Genomic DNA, 18,808 nt, shown 5'->3' on the forward strand with positions numbered 1-18,808 from the left:
ATAGAGGGTCTATACAAGAGCGATGTACTTGAGGACAATATTCTGGAAATGGAAGAGAATGTAGATGAAGACGAAATGGGAGATACGATACTGCATGAAGAGTTTGACAGAGCACTGAAAGACCTGAGTCGAAACAAGGCCCCGGGAAGAGACAACATTCCATTAGAACTACTGACGGCCTTGGGAGAGCGAGTCCTGACGAAACTCTACCATCTGGTGAGCAAGATGTATGAGACAGGCGAAATACCCTCAGACTTCAAGAAGAATATAATAATTCCAAACCCAAAGAAAGCAGGTGTTGACAGATGTGAAAATTACCGAACAATCAGTTTAATAAGCCACAGCTGCAAAATACTAACGCGAATTCTTTACAGACGAATGGAAAAACTGGTAGAAGCCAACCTTAGGGAAGATCAGTTTGGATTCCGTAGAAATATTGGAACACGTGAGGCAATACTGACCTTACGACTTATCTTAGAAAAAAGATTAAGGAAAGGCAAACCTACGTTTCTAGCATTTGTAGACTTAGAGAAATCTTTTGACAATGTTGACTGGAATACTCTCTTTCAAATTCTAAAGGTGGCAGGAGTAAAATACAGGGAGCGAAAGGCTATTTACAATTTGTACAGAAACCAGATGGCAGTTATAAGAGTCGAGGGACATGAAAGGGAAGCAGCGGTTGGGAAGGGAGTGAGACAGGGTAGTAGCCTCTCCGCGATGTTATTCAATCTGTATATTGAGCAAGCAGTAAAGGAAACAAAAGAAAAATTCGGAGTAGGTACCCATGGAGAAGAAATAAAAACTTTCAGGTTCGCCGATGACATTGTAATTCTGTCAGAGACAGCAAAGGACTTGGAAGAGCAGTTGAACGGAATGGACAGTGTCTTGAAAGGAGGATACAAGATAAACATCAACAAAAGCAAAACGAGGATAGTGGAATGTAGTCGAATTAAGTCTGGTGATGCTGAGGGAATTAGATTAGGAAATGAGACACTTAAAGTAGTAAAGGAGTTTTGCTATTTGGGGAGCAAAATAACTGATGATGGTCGAAGTAGAGAGGATATAAAATGTACACTGGCACTGGCAAGAAAAGCGTTTCTGAAGAAGAGAAATTTGTCAGGAAGTCCTTTCTGAAAGTATTTGTATGGAGTGTAGCCATGTATGGAAGTGAAACATGGGCGATAAATAGTTTAGACAAGAAGAGAATAGAAGCTTTTGAAATGTGGTGCTACAGAAGAATGCTGAAGATTAGATGGGTAGATCACATAACTAATGAGGAGGTATTGAATATAATTGGGGAGAAGAGGAGTTTGTGGCACAACTTGACAAGAAGAAGGGACCGGTTGGTAGAACATGTTCTGAGGCATCAAGGGATCACAAATTTAGCATTGGAGGGCAGTGTGGAGGGTAAAAATCGTAGAGGGAGACCAAGAGATGAATACACTAAGCAGATTCAGAAGGTTGTAGGTTGCAGTAAGTACTGGGAGACGAAGAAGCTTACACAGGATAGCGTAGCATGGAGAGCTGCATCAAACAAGTCTCAGGACTGAAGACCACAACAACAACAACACCGATTTTAATTCCTACCCCGAATTTTTCTACTGTTTTCTTTACTGCTTGCTCAGTATACAGATTGAATAATATCTGGGATAGGATACAACCCCATCTCACTTCCTACTCAACCACTGCTTTCCTTCTGTGCCACTCGACCCTTATAACTGCCATCTTGTTTCTGCACAAATCATAAATAGACTTTCACTCCCTGTATTTTACCCCTTCCACCTGTAGAATTTGAAAGAGTATTTTAGTCAACATTGTCAAAAGCTTTCCCTAAGTCTACAAATACTATAAACGGTGGTTTATCTTTCCTTAATTTATCTTCTATGAGAAGTCTTGGGGTCAGTATTGTCACGCGTGTTCCTACATTTCTCCGGAATCCAAACTGATGTTCCGCGAGGTCGGCATCTATCAGTTTTCCAATTCTTTTGTTAAGAATTCGTGTTAGTATTTTGCAACCGTGACTTATTAAACTGATAGTTCAGTGATTTTCACACCTGTCGCTTTCTTTGGAACTGGAATTACTATATTCTTCTTGAAGTCTGCGGGTATTTCGCCTGTCTCATACAACTTTCATACAACTTCCTCACCAGATGGAAGAGTTTTGTCATGGCTGGCTCTCCGAAGGCTATCAGTAGCCCTAACAAAATGCTGTGTACTGCCGGGACCTTTTTTTATCTTAAGTCTTTCAGTGCTTTGTCAAATTCTTGACTCAGTATCATATCTCCCTTCTCATCTTTATCCCCTTCTATTTCCGTAATATTGCCCTGAATTACATCTCTATTTTATAGACTCTCGACATACTCCTTCCACCTTTCTACTTTCTGTTCTTCGCTTCTGACTGGTTTCCAATCTGCGCTTTTGATATTCATGCAGGTGGTTCTCTTTTCTCCGAAGACCTGATTAGCATCCTGTACGCAGCATCTATCTTACCGCTAGCGATACATGCATTTACATCCTTACATTTGTCCTTTAGCCATTCCTGCTTAGCCATTTTGCACTTTCTGTAGATCTCATTTTTTAGGCGTTTGTATTCCCTTTCGCCTTCTTCGTTTATTGCATTTTTATATTTTCTCGTTTCATCGATTAAAGTCAATATCTCTTGTGTTACCCAAGAATTTCTACTATCTCTCGTCTCTTTACGTACTTGGTCCTTTGCTGCGTTCACCATTTCGTCTCTCAAAGCCACCCATTATTCTTCTACCGTTTCCCCTATTCTTGTCATTCGTTACCTGATGGTCCCTCTCAAATACTCTACATCATCAGATTCTTTCAGTTTATTCAGGTCTCATCTCCTTAAATTTCTGCCTTTTAGCAATTTCTTCAGTTTTAATCTGCAGTTCATAAGCAATAAATTGTGGTCAGAATCCACATCTGCTCCTGGAAGTATCTTACACTTTAAAACCCGGTTCCGAAATCTCTTTCTTACCATTATATAATCTATCTGAAACCTGTCAGTATCTCCAAGCTTCTTCCATGTATACAACCTTCTTTTACGATTCTTGAACAAGTGTTAGCTATGATTAAGTTATGCTCTGTGCAAAATTCTACCAGGCGGCTTCCTCCTTCCTTACCCCGATTCCATATTCACCTACTATGTTTCCTTCTCTTCCTTATCCTACTACCGAATTCCAGTGCCCCATAATTATTAAATTTTCGTCTCCCTTAACTATCTGAATAATTTCTTTTATCACATCATACATTTGTTCAATATCTTCATCATTGGCGGAGCTAGTTGGCGTATAAACCTGTACTACTGTAGTAGTCGTGGGCTTCGTGTCTGTCTTGGCTACAATAATGTGTTCACTATGCTGTTGGTAGTAGTTTATCCGCTCTCCTGCTGCTTTATTCAATATTAAACCTACTCCTGCATTACCCCTATTTTATTTTGTATTTACAACTCTGTATTCACCTGACAAGAAGTCCTGTTCCTCCTACCACCGAACTTCACTAATTCCCACCATATCTGACTTTAACCCACCCATTTCCCTTTTTAAATTGCTAATCTACCTGCCCGATTAAGGGGTTGGGTTATTTGGGGGAAGAGACTAAACAGCAAGGTCATCGGTCTCATCAAATTAGTAGGAAGTCGGCCGTGCCCTTTTAAAGGAACCATCCCGGTATTGGCCTGGAGCGATTTAGGAAAATCACGGAAAACCTAAATCAGGATAGCCGGACTTGGGATTGAGCCGTCGTCCTGCCGAATCTGAGTCCAGTGAGCTAACCACTGTGCCAGCTCGCTCCGTCCCGATTAAGGGATCTGATATCCCACGCTCCGATCCGTAGAACGCCAGTTTTATTTCTCCTGATAACGACGTCCTCTTGAGTGGTCCCCACCGGAGATCCGAATGGGGAACTATTTCACCTCTGGAATATTTTACTCAGAATGATGCCATCATCATTTAACCGTAGAGTAGAGCTGCATGTCCTCGGGAGAAATTACGGCTATAGATTCCCAATGCTTTCAGCCGTTCGCAGTACCAGCACAGCAACGCCGTTTTGGTTGAAGCTATAAGGCCAGATCAATCGTCCAGACTGTTGTCCCCGCAACTACTGAAATGGCTGCTTCTCCTCTTGAGGAACCACAAGTTTGTGTGGCCTCTCAACAGATACCTCTTCGTTGTGGTTGCACCTGCGGTACGGCTATCTGTATCGCTGAGGCACACATGCATCCCCCGCCAACGGCGAGGTCCATGGTCCATATACATTAACGACAGTAAAAATGGGAGCATTATTTATTGAACAGATTTGATTTAAAAGAGAAAGATTGGTAGGAGAGCTAAAGTCATGGTGTCTAGGTTTGCTGTCGCCGAACGTCAAACTTTTTACGTCTCCATTAAGCAACAAGAGCTGGGTACAGCCCATTTTATATAACGCTATGTATTCCTTTAACGTATCATAACAACAACTATATCCGGGAAGAGTTTAACCTATGTCACTCTGAATGTGTCGGTAAGTGTATTTCTGTGTATTGTCTATGTGTTTTCTAACACTGGCTGTGTTTGTCGTGGCTTATGCTGCTCGTTTACACTATTTTGTGCTGCGGCAGCACTAGATTACAGATATGAGTAGTGGATGCCGTGAGTACTGCAGTGTGTGCACCCGACGCTGCACCAGGTGGAACTGTGATCCTCTCCCTCTGTCTGTCTCTTTTATCTGTGTGGTCCGTCTGTTTGTCTGCTACTCCCTGAGCAGAGTTCGGAGTGTGAACTGTACAGACTTTTAGTGTGCCGCTGCCGCTATATGTTGAGTGTTTTCCGCCTGCTGTGGAGTGTGTGTGACGCGCGCTTTCGGCGTGTGCGTGCAGGGCATCCGCGGGAACCTGACGGACGCGTGCGAGGACCACGACCCCTGCCAGCACGGCGGCATCTGCATCTCCACCGACAGCGGGCCCATCTGCGAGTGCCGCAACGTCGACTTCGAGGGCATCTTCTGCGAGAAAGGTAGGCCGCAGCTCTCTCGCTGCCCATCTTTACTTCGCATTTGAACAATGTCCAATTCTCCGCGTCAGGTATCGAACTTTCAGAAATGGCGTACAAATTTCTTTAAAGTTATTTCGTGGACCTAATAAAGGTAACATATTTTTATTTATTGTTAGTATTTATAAAGACCTCGTCTTACTTACTCAGATAGCTTCAGCTCGAGAAAAGCCATTTTAGAGTCTTTACTTTTATTAGGAGCGCACTACATCACCACATCGAAACGGGAACAAATTAGCAAAACATAATACCTGCCTAGAGCAGAGACAGACATAAAAATGACCATCATCTTACACCATGTGCATCCACTCGTAATGGTGTACATAAAGAACTGCGATCGTTCGTGACGCATAAAAAAGCGCTATTAAAAAGAGACACGGACGTACAGATTGACATGGACGTACAAATTGGAAACCGGTAATTTCGAAAATTTAAACATGAAAAAAGGAAATGTAACTATGAAAAAATTGAATCTGTGAATTTTAAGACTCGTAATGCAAATCATTTCGTAATACCGTTCAGTGTTTTATTATTAACTAATTCCGGTAATACATGTTTTCATGAAAATAACCCAAGCTTCTTTACGGGGGACTATTGTGCAAAAGAAATGTACATGTGCCGAAGTATCTCATATTGAATATGTATGTTACTGGAGGTTTATATTTTGAATGCTTTTATCGTGTTCATCATCCTACACTTCATGAAGACAAAGTTCCCGAAAAGAATGCGTGAGCGATACTACGAAATGATAGACGTTACGATTACCTGATTTTTGACAACAAAGGCCCATTGAACCGTTTTACAAGAGTTGCTTTTGAGTGGCCCCAGTCAGCCCACTAAAACGCTTCGAAATGGGCGGGTCGTCGGCCGTAGCCCCCTGTTGCTAGAGGTCAGTAACAAAATAACAGGGAAGTCTCGCAGTTGGTGTTGCTGCCTGCTGCACACTCAGTAAACAGCCGCTGATGGTCGTCGCCCGTCTGCCACGATGTGCGCTACATCCGTCACATAATGTCGTATGTCTGCTGAAGGCAGAGCCCTCCCACCTGGTGGGCAAGCACCAAATACTGCCGCAAGTTTTAAGCAGCCCTTTCCGATGTACAGGTTAAAAACTGTCACATACACTGCGGAAAATTAAGTGCATGTCGTCGGAATAGGGGGATGGTTTCCATACAGTGCGTGTGTGTTACTGCAAGGACGAAAAATAATTGTAACTTGAAACGCAATGTCACCTGTCTCTCATTAAAATATATACACGAGTATTGTATATGTAGGTAACAACAGCATACTTTAGTTGCAGAAAAGCTTTCGAATAGAGGGACCGTACACTTGGCAAATGATGTTTCCACACGGACGGCGTGTCTTAATAACTCATTTGACGAGTCTTTTCTGGTATGTAACCAAGGAAAATGTGATTTAGCTCTTCGTCTTCACATTGTTTGGTCATTATCATCATTCGTATGGCACACACAAGCAGTACATGTATAACATGTAACGAGTGTCGTTGCGTAAAACAAAAACAAAAGCCGCGCGGTTAGAGGCGCCATGACACTGACTGCGCGGCCCCTCCCGCCGGAGGTTCGAGTCCTACCTCGGGCACAGGTGTGTGTGTGTGTTGTTCTTAGCAGTAGTGTGTGAATCTAGGGACCGATGACCTCAGCAGTTTCGTCAGTTAGAAATTCACACACATTTGAACAAAAACAAAAACACTAAATATTAATCTCTAGGTTTGCAATCTATTCCATCTCTGTGGCATTGGCATTCATAAAATCTTTCCACCTGTCCTTGATAGCATAGAAGGATGCACTCCTCTTTATATGCCTGACAGATTGTTTCAGTGCACCACAGCCACAACTCGGAGGCTGTACAATGCCCCATTCATAGAACGAGTCAGAGCTCCGACTGCAGATTCTGTTTAATTTGACCTACAGTTTCCTATCATATTTGACACCCACAGTATCACAGTCGTATTTCTCGAACCTTTCCCTTTCTTGCTAATTTCCGGTGTGACGACAGTCCTTGTTCCGGAGATCCCTTTCTTTCGTGTTACTTGTAGTTAACTGTTCAGCGTACAGGAATGATTATTGTTTCGAACGAGTTCTGTATCATCGGAAGACAGGTAAATCGCGATAAATATGAAGTTTCTTATTCTCTTGTATATTGTGGTAATCTCTAAGCAGGGTCTCAGTTCTGTGAATCTGTGGCAACTCTACAGTAATTTTGAAATGGGTGGATTACGATGAGAAAGTACGCCAACTTCGGGGGACCCTGCATCCAGAGCTCTGGTGTGTGACCCCGCTGATAAGGTGGACAAGAAGACCAGGGCTCTCCTGAAGGAAGCAGGGATGTATGATAAGAACATCACACAACTACGGGCAAAAGCACCAGAGCCACCTACACTATATACACAAGGAGGGCGTGCCCCTACGCCCAATTGTCAGTAATACTGGAACACCTACGTACCAACAGCCGAGTACTTGAAAAATGTGCTGTCCCCATATTTGGGGAAATGTGTTCATCACATCAGAAACTAAGAAGCCTTCCTGCAACGCCTCAAGCAACTGCACATGACAGATTCAGATATCATAGTTAGTTTTGATGTGGTATCGCTGTTCACTAGGGCTCCACTGAAAGATTTACAAGAACTGATTGCAGAGGTATTTCACGGTGTTCTGTTGGACATGTTCAGCCATATACTGACATCCACGTATTTCCTGTACGGGGACCAATATTACCAGCAAACTGAAGGTGAAACTATGGACAGCCCACTGTCTTCTGTGGTTGCCAAAGTGTTTATGGTGAGATTTGAGGAGAGGGCATTAGAGACAGCCAGATGTAAACATGCTTCTTCAGGTATGTGGATGACATCTTCGTGCTCTGGCTTCATGTGTAGGACATGCTCAGTAAGTTTCTTAAACAACTTAAAACTCATGCCACACAAATATCAAATTCACCATAGAACTGGAGAAGAATAGCCAGCTGGATGGAAGGAAAGCAGATGGATCGGTTGGCCACAGTGTGTATCGAAAACCCACACACAATGGTTTATTTCTGCAGGGCAGCAGCTGTCACCACCCTGCACAGAAAAACGGATACTTACGACATTGGTCCACAGAGCGCATGCCCTGTCAGACCAAGAGAGTCTACCGACAGAAATAGAGCATCCTAAAACTGTGTTCTGCAAAAGTGGACACACGACCAAACAAATTGAGAGAGCACTCCAGCCAGCCACTTACACCACAGGTTCAGCAAGCAAGATGAAGCAAATAACGTGGCGTATCTGCCCTTTGCTGGTTCTGTTTCTGCCAGAACCCATAAACACAATATCACGTGTGTTTCCTGTCCATCCAGCAAGATCAGTGGACTGGTGGAGAGTGTTAAAGACGACTTGTGGTTACGAAAACAGGGGATTTATAATGTGCGTTGTCAATGTGGCATGTCCTGCATTGGTCAGACGACAAGAGCAGTGGATATTAGGTGCAAAGAACATCAGAGGCACACCCGATTAAGACATATGAGGAAGTCAGCCATTCCTGAAAATTGTCTACAACTAGATCATGCCATGAATTATGAGGAAACCAAGATTGTAGCATAGGCACCCAGATTTTGGGTCAGTTTTATAAGGGACTGGACTGATAGAAGAGTAACATGGGGTACCAGCTAAGTAGAGCCTCCGATCCTGCTCTGAAATGATTAAAGGAGCAATGGGGACGGCTGCAGCACTCCAATAATAGAAGAACGGAAGGCATGGATGTGGAAAACGAGCACCAGACAGAATGCGAGGAGCAGCGAACCGTAGATGGAACGTTCAGAAACGGATCTGATGACCGCAGCAGTCTGAAAACGGCGGGCGCGGACTTCAGAGGGAACATCCAGAACCGCAGCGAACCAAAACCGGATCGGCAACGCTACAGCAGATCGTAGTGATCGGGAGCGGTCCGCAGGGCTAACGTCTGGCACCTCAGACAGAATTCCAAACGCACCAGAACCAAGATGGAACACACAGGATGGAAAATTGGGCGCGGACCACAAGGGAACACCTAGACCCGCAGCGGTCGGAAAACGGAAGAAGATCGCAGCGAGCGGGCGCGGACTGCAGATGGGACGGCAGCAACCGCCGGTGGATGGGGAAGGACGCAGACATAAATACTGGACCAGGTCCAAAAAAAAGCTCGAGGAGCAGTCTCAGGTTGCACCTGATGAAGGTTACGAGCCACGTTACCGAAATTCCTGTGTATACATTTGTTTGACAAATGCTGTGTGTGTGTGTGTGTGTGTGGAAGTCTGTGGAAGAGAGTGTTTTCTCTTCCTGGAGTTACTGCAGCATGGCATGTAATTTCACATATCAAACACCACTGCAATGCGTCTTTGTTTGTGATCTATAATAATTTCTCTGTTCCCGACACTTTCTTGATATGGAATCCAGACACTAAAAGAATGCTACAGAACTGATAGCATAAGTGATTTCCATAAAATATTGTAAACTTCTTCTGTCTGGAGCCTCATCACGCATAGCTCAAACGTTTCTTCCTCTTCTTCTTAATCGTCAGTTATGTAGCCACACGACTCTCAAATATATCAGGCTCATATCAACTATGCACCAATAAGAATTGCCAAACGCCTTAGCATGCAAGCATCTAGAGAAACCCTGTGTAATTGGATGGGTGACGTGAGTAAGACTGGCGCAGAACACTCTTCGCAGAATGGCAGTTACAGTACTGGACTGAGAAAACCGTCACTAGCGTCGGTCAGTACAAGTTTGCAACAGGAGTTATACTCTTTGCGAAAGTAAAATATTCAAGTATATTGATTACGTGGAACTCAGCTCATTCTGTTGGTTCACAAGACAACATATGTAGCGGGCAGAGTACCCTCCTACTTCCGGCCAGTTTCAGATTAAATCTGAGACAGTGTTTCAGGGAGGGTTGATTAAAGACAGAGCAAGAGTTGTGGGATGCACAGAGAGAGGCCACATATAGTTTTGCACAGGGTTCTTAGCCTATAGGTTCAATGAGGGGGTAACTCTTTTCGAAATAGCGGTTGAGTGCAAGAGATTTGAATCTTTGACTTTATCCCAAGAATGCGAGAATATTTTATGATTACATCCACATAGGGAGAGATGACAAATTGTAATAAAATTTTACCGAATTTATAAAGTGTTTCGTATAAGGAACTTAGTTTTTGCACCTCCTCTCTGCTGATGACTATTTCTTACACTAAGAAACAGTATTTTGGTTAAGCAGAGTAAAGTTTCGTGATGTGTCCACATGTATGTAGCACTCCCAGGAGAATGGAGGGGGGTGGTTTACGGATGATACAGAAACTGAGAATCGTGCTGCAATGACATTGGCTGATAGCGTCATGAGCTCGAGCTGACGAGACGTTTTGTTGACTTGAGAATACGTCGACAATGGTGATTTGGAGCTCGAGTAATTGAGTAAAACGCGTTTAAATTACGGCAAACCACGTAATATTACGGAAGTTGGTGTGAAATACGTAAAACTGAGGTAAATACGACAAAAATGAGAGTGAGTGAGGGTATTTTCATGCTTGCCAGAGTTAATGAAAATCATTCCATTTGAGAGCACACTACAATGCAATAGTAAAGCCTTGTTCTTCTTTTAGTTCCTATAAAATGTGAAGTCTTCCTAATTTTCGCGATAAGAAACATCACCGTAACTGACTTTACGGTCTTTTACCTTACCTCTTCTTGCAGAAGAAAGCTTCGTTACTCATTGTACACAGTTGGCAGAGCTACGACAACACGTTCTCATTTCCAACGAATGGTAAAAACATGGACCTGTCGCACTAACTCGGCTGACCCTGTTTCTCCACAGAACGCACAAGGTGGTTGATACAGCGCTCTCCGACTATGTCCTTACTACCTTCAGAAATCGAAGAGTATACTCTAATCGACATTCTCAAAAGTTTACTCTAAGCCTACAAATGCTACCTTCAGAAATGGAAGAGTATACTCCAATCGACATTCTCAAAAGTTTACTCTAAGCCTACAAATGCTATGAACATAAGTTTGGTTATCTTCAGTCCATCTTCTAAGACGAGTCATCGAGTAAGTGTGGTTTCGTGTATTCCTACATTACTCTGGAACACGAACTGATCCTCCCTGTGGATGGCTTGTACAAGTTCTTCCATTCTTCTGCAAATAATTCGCCTAAGTACTTTGCAACCGCGACTTATTGAACTGGTAATAGTGTAATGTTCACTCCTGCCAGAAACTGCATGCTTTGGAAATGGAAGTACTATGTTGTCCTCGAAGTATGACAGTGTTTCGGCTGCCTCGTACATCTCGCACGCTAGGAGGAATAGTTTTTTTGAGGCTAGCTCTCACGAGGATTTCATTAACTCTGAGGGACTCTCATCTACTCCAGGCAATGGGTCTTTTTTTTTTTTTTTTTTTTGCTGGGGTGTTTCTTTCAGCCCGTATACGGGGTGGAATAGTAAACGTCTTATGAGGTGGTTGTACGGACTGATTGGAATGAAACATTGCTTACGATACGTGTGCACAGGACGGCCGGCCTACGCGCACCCCTCTCACCTCTGACCCCGGCCCTGGCACGCGCGTGGGCGTGGCCGCTGCGTCGCGTCGCCAGGCAACGCGCCCCGTTGCTGCCGCCGCTGCAGCAGCGCGGGATGAGCCGTGCTCGCTGCCGCCCGCCTGTTCCAGGCAGTCCGAGAACCCGCTTTCGCCGCGTGTGCTACCTCGTTCTGCCTATCCTTATTTGCCACTGGTTTTCTGTCCCTTACGTGTAGCATTTCCTGTGAAAAATGACCCCGCGTAATTACAGTTTATGCGCAATAGTTAGCGACCTGCGAGAAGTAATCAAAAATTAACGAAACATATTCCACATACACAACTTGAGCACACGTGAAAAAGGTGATAACGACAACCTCCTAAGATGATAGTGAAACCGATGTCCACTATAAGCACTAAAGTCAGTATCCACTATAAACAATTAAGTCAGTATCTCCTATAGCTGGCGTGGTGGATGGATCGCAACGGCCACAAAGTATGGGCCTGAGAGTGCAAAGAACATAGTATGTAGAGTCGATATGTGTGTAAAAAGCGTACTTGTCAAGGTCAAAAGTGACAGAAGTAGTCTGTATGTTAAACAAAAGCAGAATTAACAAATAATAATGAGAATGTAAATTAAAACTATGTAATACCTAAAAATATAAGTACTACTACATCTAATCGTAACTGATATGTCAAACCGTAAAATTATAAGCCGGCCGCGGTGGTCTAGCGGTTCTGGCGCTGCAGCCCGGAACCGCGGGACTGCTACGGTCGCAGGTTCGAATCCTGCCTCGGGCATGGGTGTGTGTGATGTCCTTAGGATAGTTAGGTTTAAGTAGTTCTAAGTTCTAGGGGACTTATGACTTAAGATGTTGAGTCCCATAGTGCTCAGAGCCATTTTTTTTTTCGTAAAATTAAAGTGACTTGCCTAGTCACACGAAACAACATCTTAAAACAAAAATATAACGTATTCGGGAACCTTAAATGTAAATATTAAGATACATATACTTACAGAAAAATGTGTCCAGAAGTGGAAGACGAAACGTTAGGCCTCGGACCGTGGCTTAATTCCCATAAAACAAATACCGGTAATTGCCCGAATACCGATGCTGAAAGCCTGCAGCAGTATGATATTGTTCAAAAATTTCACTAAGGCCGTGGACCCTGTCCTCGTCACAGTTCTTAGGGGATTCAAGTTCTTACGGGATTCAATAGCCGATCTTTCGCTATTTTCTCAAGCGAGGAGGTGTTGTTCACCAGGGGGTAAAAATCTGCGACAATTGAGGATAACAAACAGACTATCCGGAAACTCCGACGGCGCCTCGATTTGTAAGAAAAATCAAAACCGAAAACGTAGAAAGAAAAGCATAGGAATCGAATGCTGAATACTAGGCCAAAGTTGTAATTCACGTTCAATGAAAAGAAAAACCGCACATCAGGTCTGCACGTAGTCGAAACGAAAACAAGAAAAAAAGAAGGGGAAACAACCAGCCGAAAACCAGATGTCAGAAGCAAACACATGCTACAAAGGAGACTATACGCGCAGTGTAATTGAATACCAGTACGTGCTCTGGAAGAGATAGATAGATAGCTAGAGGGAGAGGGAGAGAGAGAGAGAGAGAGAGAGAGAGAGAGAGAGAGAGAGAGTGAGTGAGTGAGAGAGAGAATATGTTCCCAAAATCTCTGAACAAACCACTGACAGAAGCGTCAACTTCGCACGTGTTATATCTTCTGGTAAACCTTCCGGGATGTAAGGTCGTGGTCCATGAAACTCTTCAGCTCCTAACGTTTCGTCCAGAGCTGCGCTGGACATCTTCAGAGGGGTGTTTCTCCTCCGGTGAGTCTTGCCGAGTAGGTAGGTTAGAAAAGTTTAAAAAGGGAAATGGATAGGTTAAAGTTAGATATAGTGGGAATTAGGGAAGTTCGGTGGCAGCAGGAACAAGAACTTTGGTCAGGTGAATACAGGGCTATTAATACAAATTCAAATAGGGGTAATGCAGGAGTAGGTTTAATATAGAACAAAGAAATAGGAGTGCAGGTAAGCTACTACAAACAGCATAGTGAACGCATTATTGTGGCCAAGATAGACACGAAGCCCATGCCTACTACAGTAGTACAGGTTTATATGCCAACTAGCTCCGCAGATGACGAAGAAATTGATGAAATGTATGATGAGATAAAAGAAATTATTCAGATAGTGAAGGGGGACGAAAATTTAATAGTCATGAGTGACTGAAATTCGATAGCAGGAAAAGGGCGAGAAGGAAACTTAGGAGGTGAATATGGATTGGGGGGGAAGAAATGAAACAGGAAGCCGCCTGGTAGAATTTTGCACAGAGCATAACTTGGTTCAAGAATCACGAAAGAAGGTTGTATCCTGGAGATACTAGAAAGTATCAGATAGATTAAATAATGGTAAGACAGAGAATTAGGAGCCAGGTTTTAAATTGTAAGACATTTCCAGGGGCAGATGTGGACTCTGACCACAATCTATTGGTTATGGACTATAGATTAAAACGGAAGAAACTGCAAAAAGGTGATAAATTAAGGGGGTGGGATCTGGATAAACTGACTAAACCAGAGGTTGTACAGAGTTTCAGGGAGAGCATAAGGAACAATTCACAGGATTGGTAGCTTTGAGGGCTGAAGTAGTGGAGGCAGCAGAGGATCAAGTAGGTAAAAAGACGAGGGCTAATAGAAATCCTTGGGTAACAGAACAAATATTGAATTTAATTGATGAAAGGAGAAAATATAAAAACGCAGTAAATGAAGCAGGCAAAAAGGAATAAAGACGTCTCAAAAATGAGATCGACAGGAAGTGCAAAATGGCTAAGCAGGGGTGGCTAGAGGACAAATGTAAGGATGTAGAGGCTTATCTCACTAGGGGTAAGATAGATGCTGCTTACAGGATGTTAAAGAGATCTTCGGAGAAAAGAGAACCACCTGCATGAATATAATAATTTCAATCCCAAAGAAAGCAGGCGTTGACAGATGTGAAAATGTCCGAACGATCAGTTTGATCAGTCACGGCTGCAAAATACTAACACGAATTCTTTACAGACGAATGGAAAAACTGGTAGAAGCTGACCTTGGGGAAGATCAGTTTGGCTTCCGTACAAATGTTAGAACACGTGAGGCAATACTGACCCTACGACTTATCTTAGAAGATAGGTTAAGGAAAGGCAAACCTAAGTTTCTAGCATTTGTAGACTTAGAGAACGCATTTGACAATGTTGACTGGAATACTCTCTTTCAAATTCTGAAGGTGGCAGGGGTAAAATACAGGGGGCGAAAGGCTATTTACAATTTATACAGAAACCAGATGGCAGTTATCAGAGTCGAGGGACATGAAAGGGAAGCAGTGGTTGGGAAGGGAGTGAGACAGGGTTGTAGCCTCTCCCCGATGTTATTAAATCTGTATATTGAGAAAGCAGTAAAGGAAAGAAAAGAAAAATTCGGAGTAGGTATTAAAATCTATGGAGAAGAAATAAAAACTTTGAGCTTCGCTGATGATATTGTACTTATGTCAGAGACAGCAATGGATTTGGAAGAGCAGTTGAACGGAATGGACAGTGTCTTGAAAGGAGGATATAAGATGAACATCAACAAGAGCAAAACAAGGATAATGGAATGTAGTCGAATTAAGCCTGGTGATGCTGAGGGAATTAGATTAGGAAATCAGACATTTAAAGTAGTAGAGGAGTTTTGCTATTTGGGGAGCAAAATAACTGATGATGGTCGAGGTAGGATATAAAATGTAGACTGGCAATGGCAAGGAAAGCGTTTCTAAAGACGAGTTATTTATTAACTTCGAATATAGATTTAAGTGTCAGGAAGTCGTTTCTGAAAGTGTAGCCATATATGGAAGTGAAACATGGACGATAATCAGCTTGGACAAGAAGAGATTAGAAGCTTTTGAAATGTGGTGCTACAGAAGAATGCTGAAGATTAGATGGGCAGATCACGTAACTAATAAGGAGGTACTGAATAGAATTGGAGAGAAGAGGAGTTTGTGGCACAACTTGACAAGAAGAAGGGATCATTTGGTAGAGCATGTTCTGAGACATCAGTGATCAGCAATTTAGTATTGGAGGGCACCGTGGAGAGTAAAAATCGTAGAGGGAGACCAAGAGATGAATACACTAAGCAGATTCAGAAGGATGTAGGTTGCAGTAGGTACTGGGAAATGAAGTTGCTTGCACAGGATAGAGTAGCATGGAGTGCTGCATGAATCCATTCTCAGGACTGAAGACCACAACAACAACAACATTTCATCGAAGGAAATCCTAATGGTAGAAAGTACACCTGATACCTGCAAGAAACATCAGGTCTGTTACTGGAAAAAATACCTTTAGGAAGAAGGAACAGAATGTGGTATCAACACGATGGGTATCCTGCACATTTTTCGCTGTTGGCTAGAAATGAGTTGCAGAGACAATTCCCAAATCGTTGGATTGGACACGGAGGAGATGTGTCGCGGCCGGCTCGTTCACCAGACTTGACGCCTCTGGACTTTTTGTTGTGGGGATTCGTAAAAGACATTTTTTTATAAAGACACTCCACTTACAGCACAAGATATGCGAGAGAGAACTGTCGGAGCATGTGCTTTGATAGGTGCCGAAGTGATAAGGAATACCACTCGATCCATGATCTGAAGATTGCAGCACTCGATTGATACTAGAAGTCATCACTTCTTACACCTTCTGTAAATAGACGTTCATGCCACCTTTTTCAGCTTCGCTGATCTTCAAAGACTTTACTTTTACACATCATTGGATTCGTCTCGATAGCCGTTGTCATCAAGTAAGTACCATCCCTTTTAAGAAAGCAAATTTGACCTTCATATCTCTGACACTACCCTACAAAGCAATAAACAACCGACGTCATATTATGGTTCCAGTTGTCCCATGCAACTTTTGTCCCACAAACTTTGCAGGTCCTATCATACTTTCGGAGTTATTCTTGGCGACAATAGTTAGTGACTCACACTGTATATCACCTCAGCAAGTCCTTGTACAGCGTTTTAGGTCTTTCTAATTTACATTGTTACTGATTTTCAGAGCAGTTAGCAATCAGCTACATTTTACAGCAAAAAAGTCTTATTACAGTGCTGAATATACCATAAAATTCAACTTTAAAAATATGAACAAGCCTTTTTCATTGTTTTTGTGTTCATAATACAAGCACTTAATGAATGACGGAAGATAATGGTTTACAACTAACTGCTGAGTTGCGGTGAAATCGGCGCGACGGCACTGCCCGTGAGCTAGCCTCTGTGGACCACCACGGCTCCCGGCAGGCCAACCCCGTGCACTCGCGAGCTTCAGCGTTGCCACCACAGGCACCAAAAGCAGAGTCGTCATCAGGGCGTGTCCCCCACCCCACGTTGACAGACTGTCCACAAGAGCTCGTCTCAACGAAACGAGTTGAAACGTTATCCCGGCTACAATTAACGCTGATCGGAGAACAATTGTTTTGCCCGTCCCAGTTGAGGAGAGACGCCTTTGATTTTTTTTTTCATCATTGTTTTGACTGGTTTGATTCGGCCCGCCACGAATTCTTCTCCTGTGCTAACCTCTTCATCTAAGAGTAGCACTTGCAACCCACGTCCTCAATTATATTCCAATATATTCCAATCTCTATCTTCCTCTGCAGCTTTTCCCTTCTACGACTTCCTCTAGTACCGTGGAAATCATTCTCTGATGTCTTAACAGAAGTCCTATTCTGTCTCTTCTCCTTGTCAATGTTTTCCACATATTCCTTTCCTCTCCGATTCTGCGCAGAACCTCCTCATTCCTTACCTCATCGGTCCACCTAATTTCAACATTTGTCTGTAACACCACATCTCAAATAATCCGATTCCCGACTGTTCCGGTTTTCCCACCATGTTTCACTACCGCACAATACCGTGCCCCAGACGCACATCCTCAGATGTTTCTTCGTCAAATTAATGCCTTCGTTTGATACTAGTAGACTACTCTGGGACAGGAACGGCCATTTTGCCAGTGCTGCCGGCCGCTGTGGCCTACCTGTTCTAGGCGCTTCAATCTGGAACCGCGCTGCTCCTACGGTCGCAGGTTCGAATCCTGCCTTTGGCATGCATGTGTGTGACGTCCTCAGCTTAGGTTTAAGTAGTTCCAAGTCTAGGGGAGTGATGACCCCAGATGTTAAGTCCCATACTGCTTAGAGCCATTTGCCAGTGCTAGTCTACTTTCTGATGTCCTCCTTGCTCCCTCCGTCATTGGTTATTTTGCTGCCTAGGAAGCAGAATTCCTCAACTTCATTTACTTCGTCACCATCAATATCGATGTGAAGTTTCTCACTGTTTTCATTTCTGCTACTTCTCATTACTTTCTTCTTTCTTCGATTTACTCTCAATCCATAGTCTGTACTCATTAGACCGTTAATTCCATTCAGCAGATCATGTAATTCTTCACTTACCATCAGGACAGCAGCGTCACCAGCGAATCGTATCATTGATATCCTTTCAACTTGAATTTTAATTCCACTCCTGAACCTTTCTTTTATTCACAACATTGCTTCTTCGATGTACAGATTGAACAGTAGGGAGGGGAAAGCCTGCAACCCTGTCTTACATTCTTTTTAATACGAGCACTTCGTTCTTGGTCGTCCATTCTTATTATTCCCTATTATTTGGTTCTTGTACATATTGTATATCACCCTTTCTCCCCATAGCGTACCCCTATTTTATCAGAATTTCGAACATCTTGAAATTTTATTTTGTCCAATTCTTTTTTCAGGTCGACAGATCCTATTAAGGTATCATGATTTTTTTAGCCTTGCTTCCATTATCAACTGCAACGTCAGAACTGCCTCTGTGGTGCCTTTTTACCTTTCCTGAAGCCAAACGGATCGTCACTGAACACATCCACAGTTTTCTTTTCCATACTTCTGTATATTATTTTTGTCAGCAACTTGGATGCATGTGGTGTTAAGTTGGTTGTGCGATAATTCTCACACTTGTCAGCTGTTGCAGTCTTCGTAATTTTGTGGTTGTTTTTCCGAAAGTTTGATGGTACGTCACCAGACTAATATATTCTACACACCGACGTGAATAATCGTTTTTTTCCCACTTCCCCCAGTGATTTTAGAAATTATGATCGAATATTTCTATGCTTTCTGCCTCATTTGGTCCTAAGTCCTCGAAAGCTCTCTTAAATTCTGATTCTAATACTTATCTCCTAGTTCTTCTAAATCGGCTCCTTTTTCTTCTTCTGTT

At 43.0% G+C, this 18,808-nt stretch overlaps 1 protein-coding gene across 6 annotated transcripts in view; it reads left to right on the top strand.

Annotated features, from left to right (window-relative positions):
• The window catches only part of LOC126187518 (neurexin-1a), a 2,258,738-nt gene that overhangs the window by 676,701 nt on the left and 1,563,229 nt on the right, over positions 1–18,808 (top strand). For all 6 annotated transcript variants that reach the window (XM_049928650.1, XM_049928652.1, XM_049928651.1 and 3 more), the window contains exon 3: positions 4,865–5,000. In XM_049928650.1, coding sequence (XP_049784607.1) covers positions 4,865–5,000 — 136 coding nt within the window. The remainder of the gene's footprint in view (positions 1–4,864; positions 5,001–18,808) is intronic.

Source organism: Schistocerca cancellata, chromosome 5 (genome assembly GCF_023864275.1).
Source record: "Schistocerca cancellata isolate TAMUIC-IGC-003103 chromosome 5, iqSchCanc2.1, whole genome shotgun sequence".
In the NCBI taxonomy this organism is placed as follows: domain Eukaryota; kingdom Metazoa; phylum Arthropoda; class Insecta; order Orthoptera; family Acrididae; genus Schistocerca; species Schistocerca cancellata.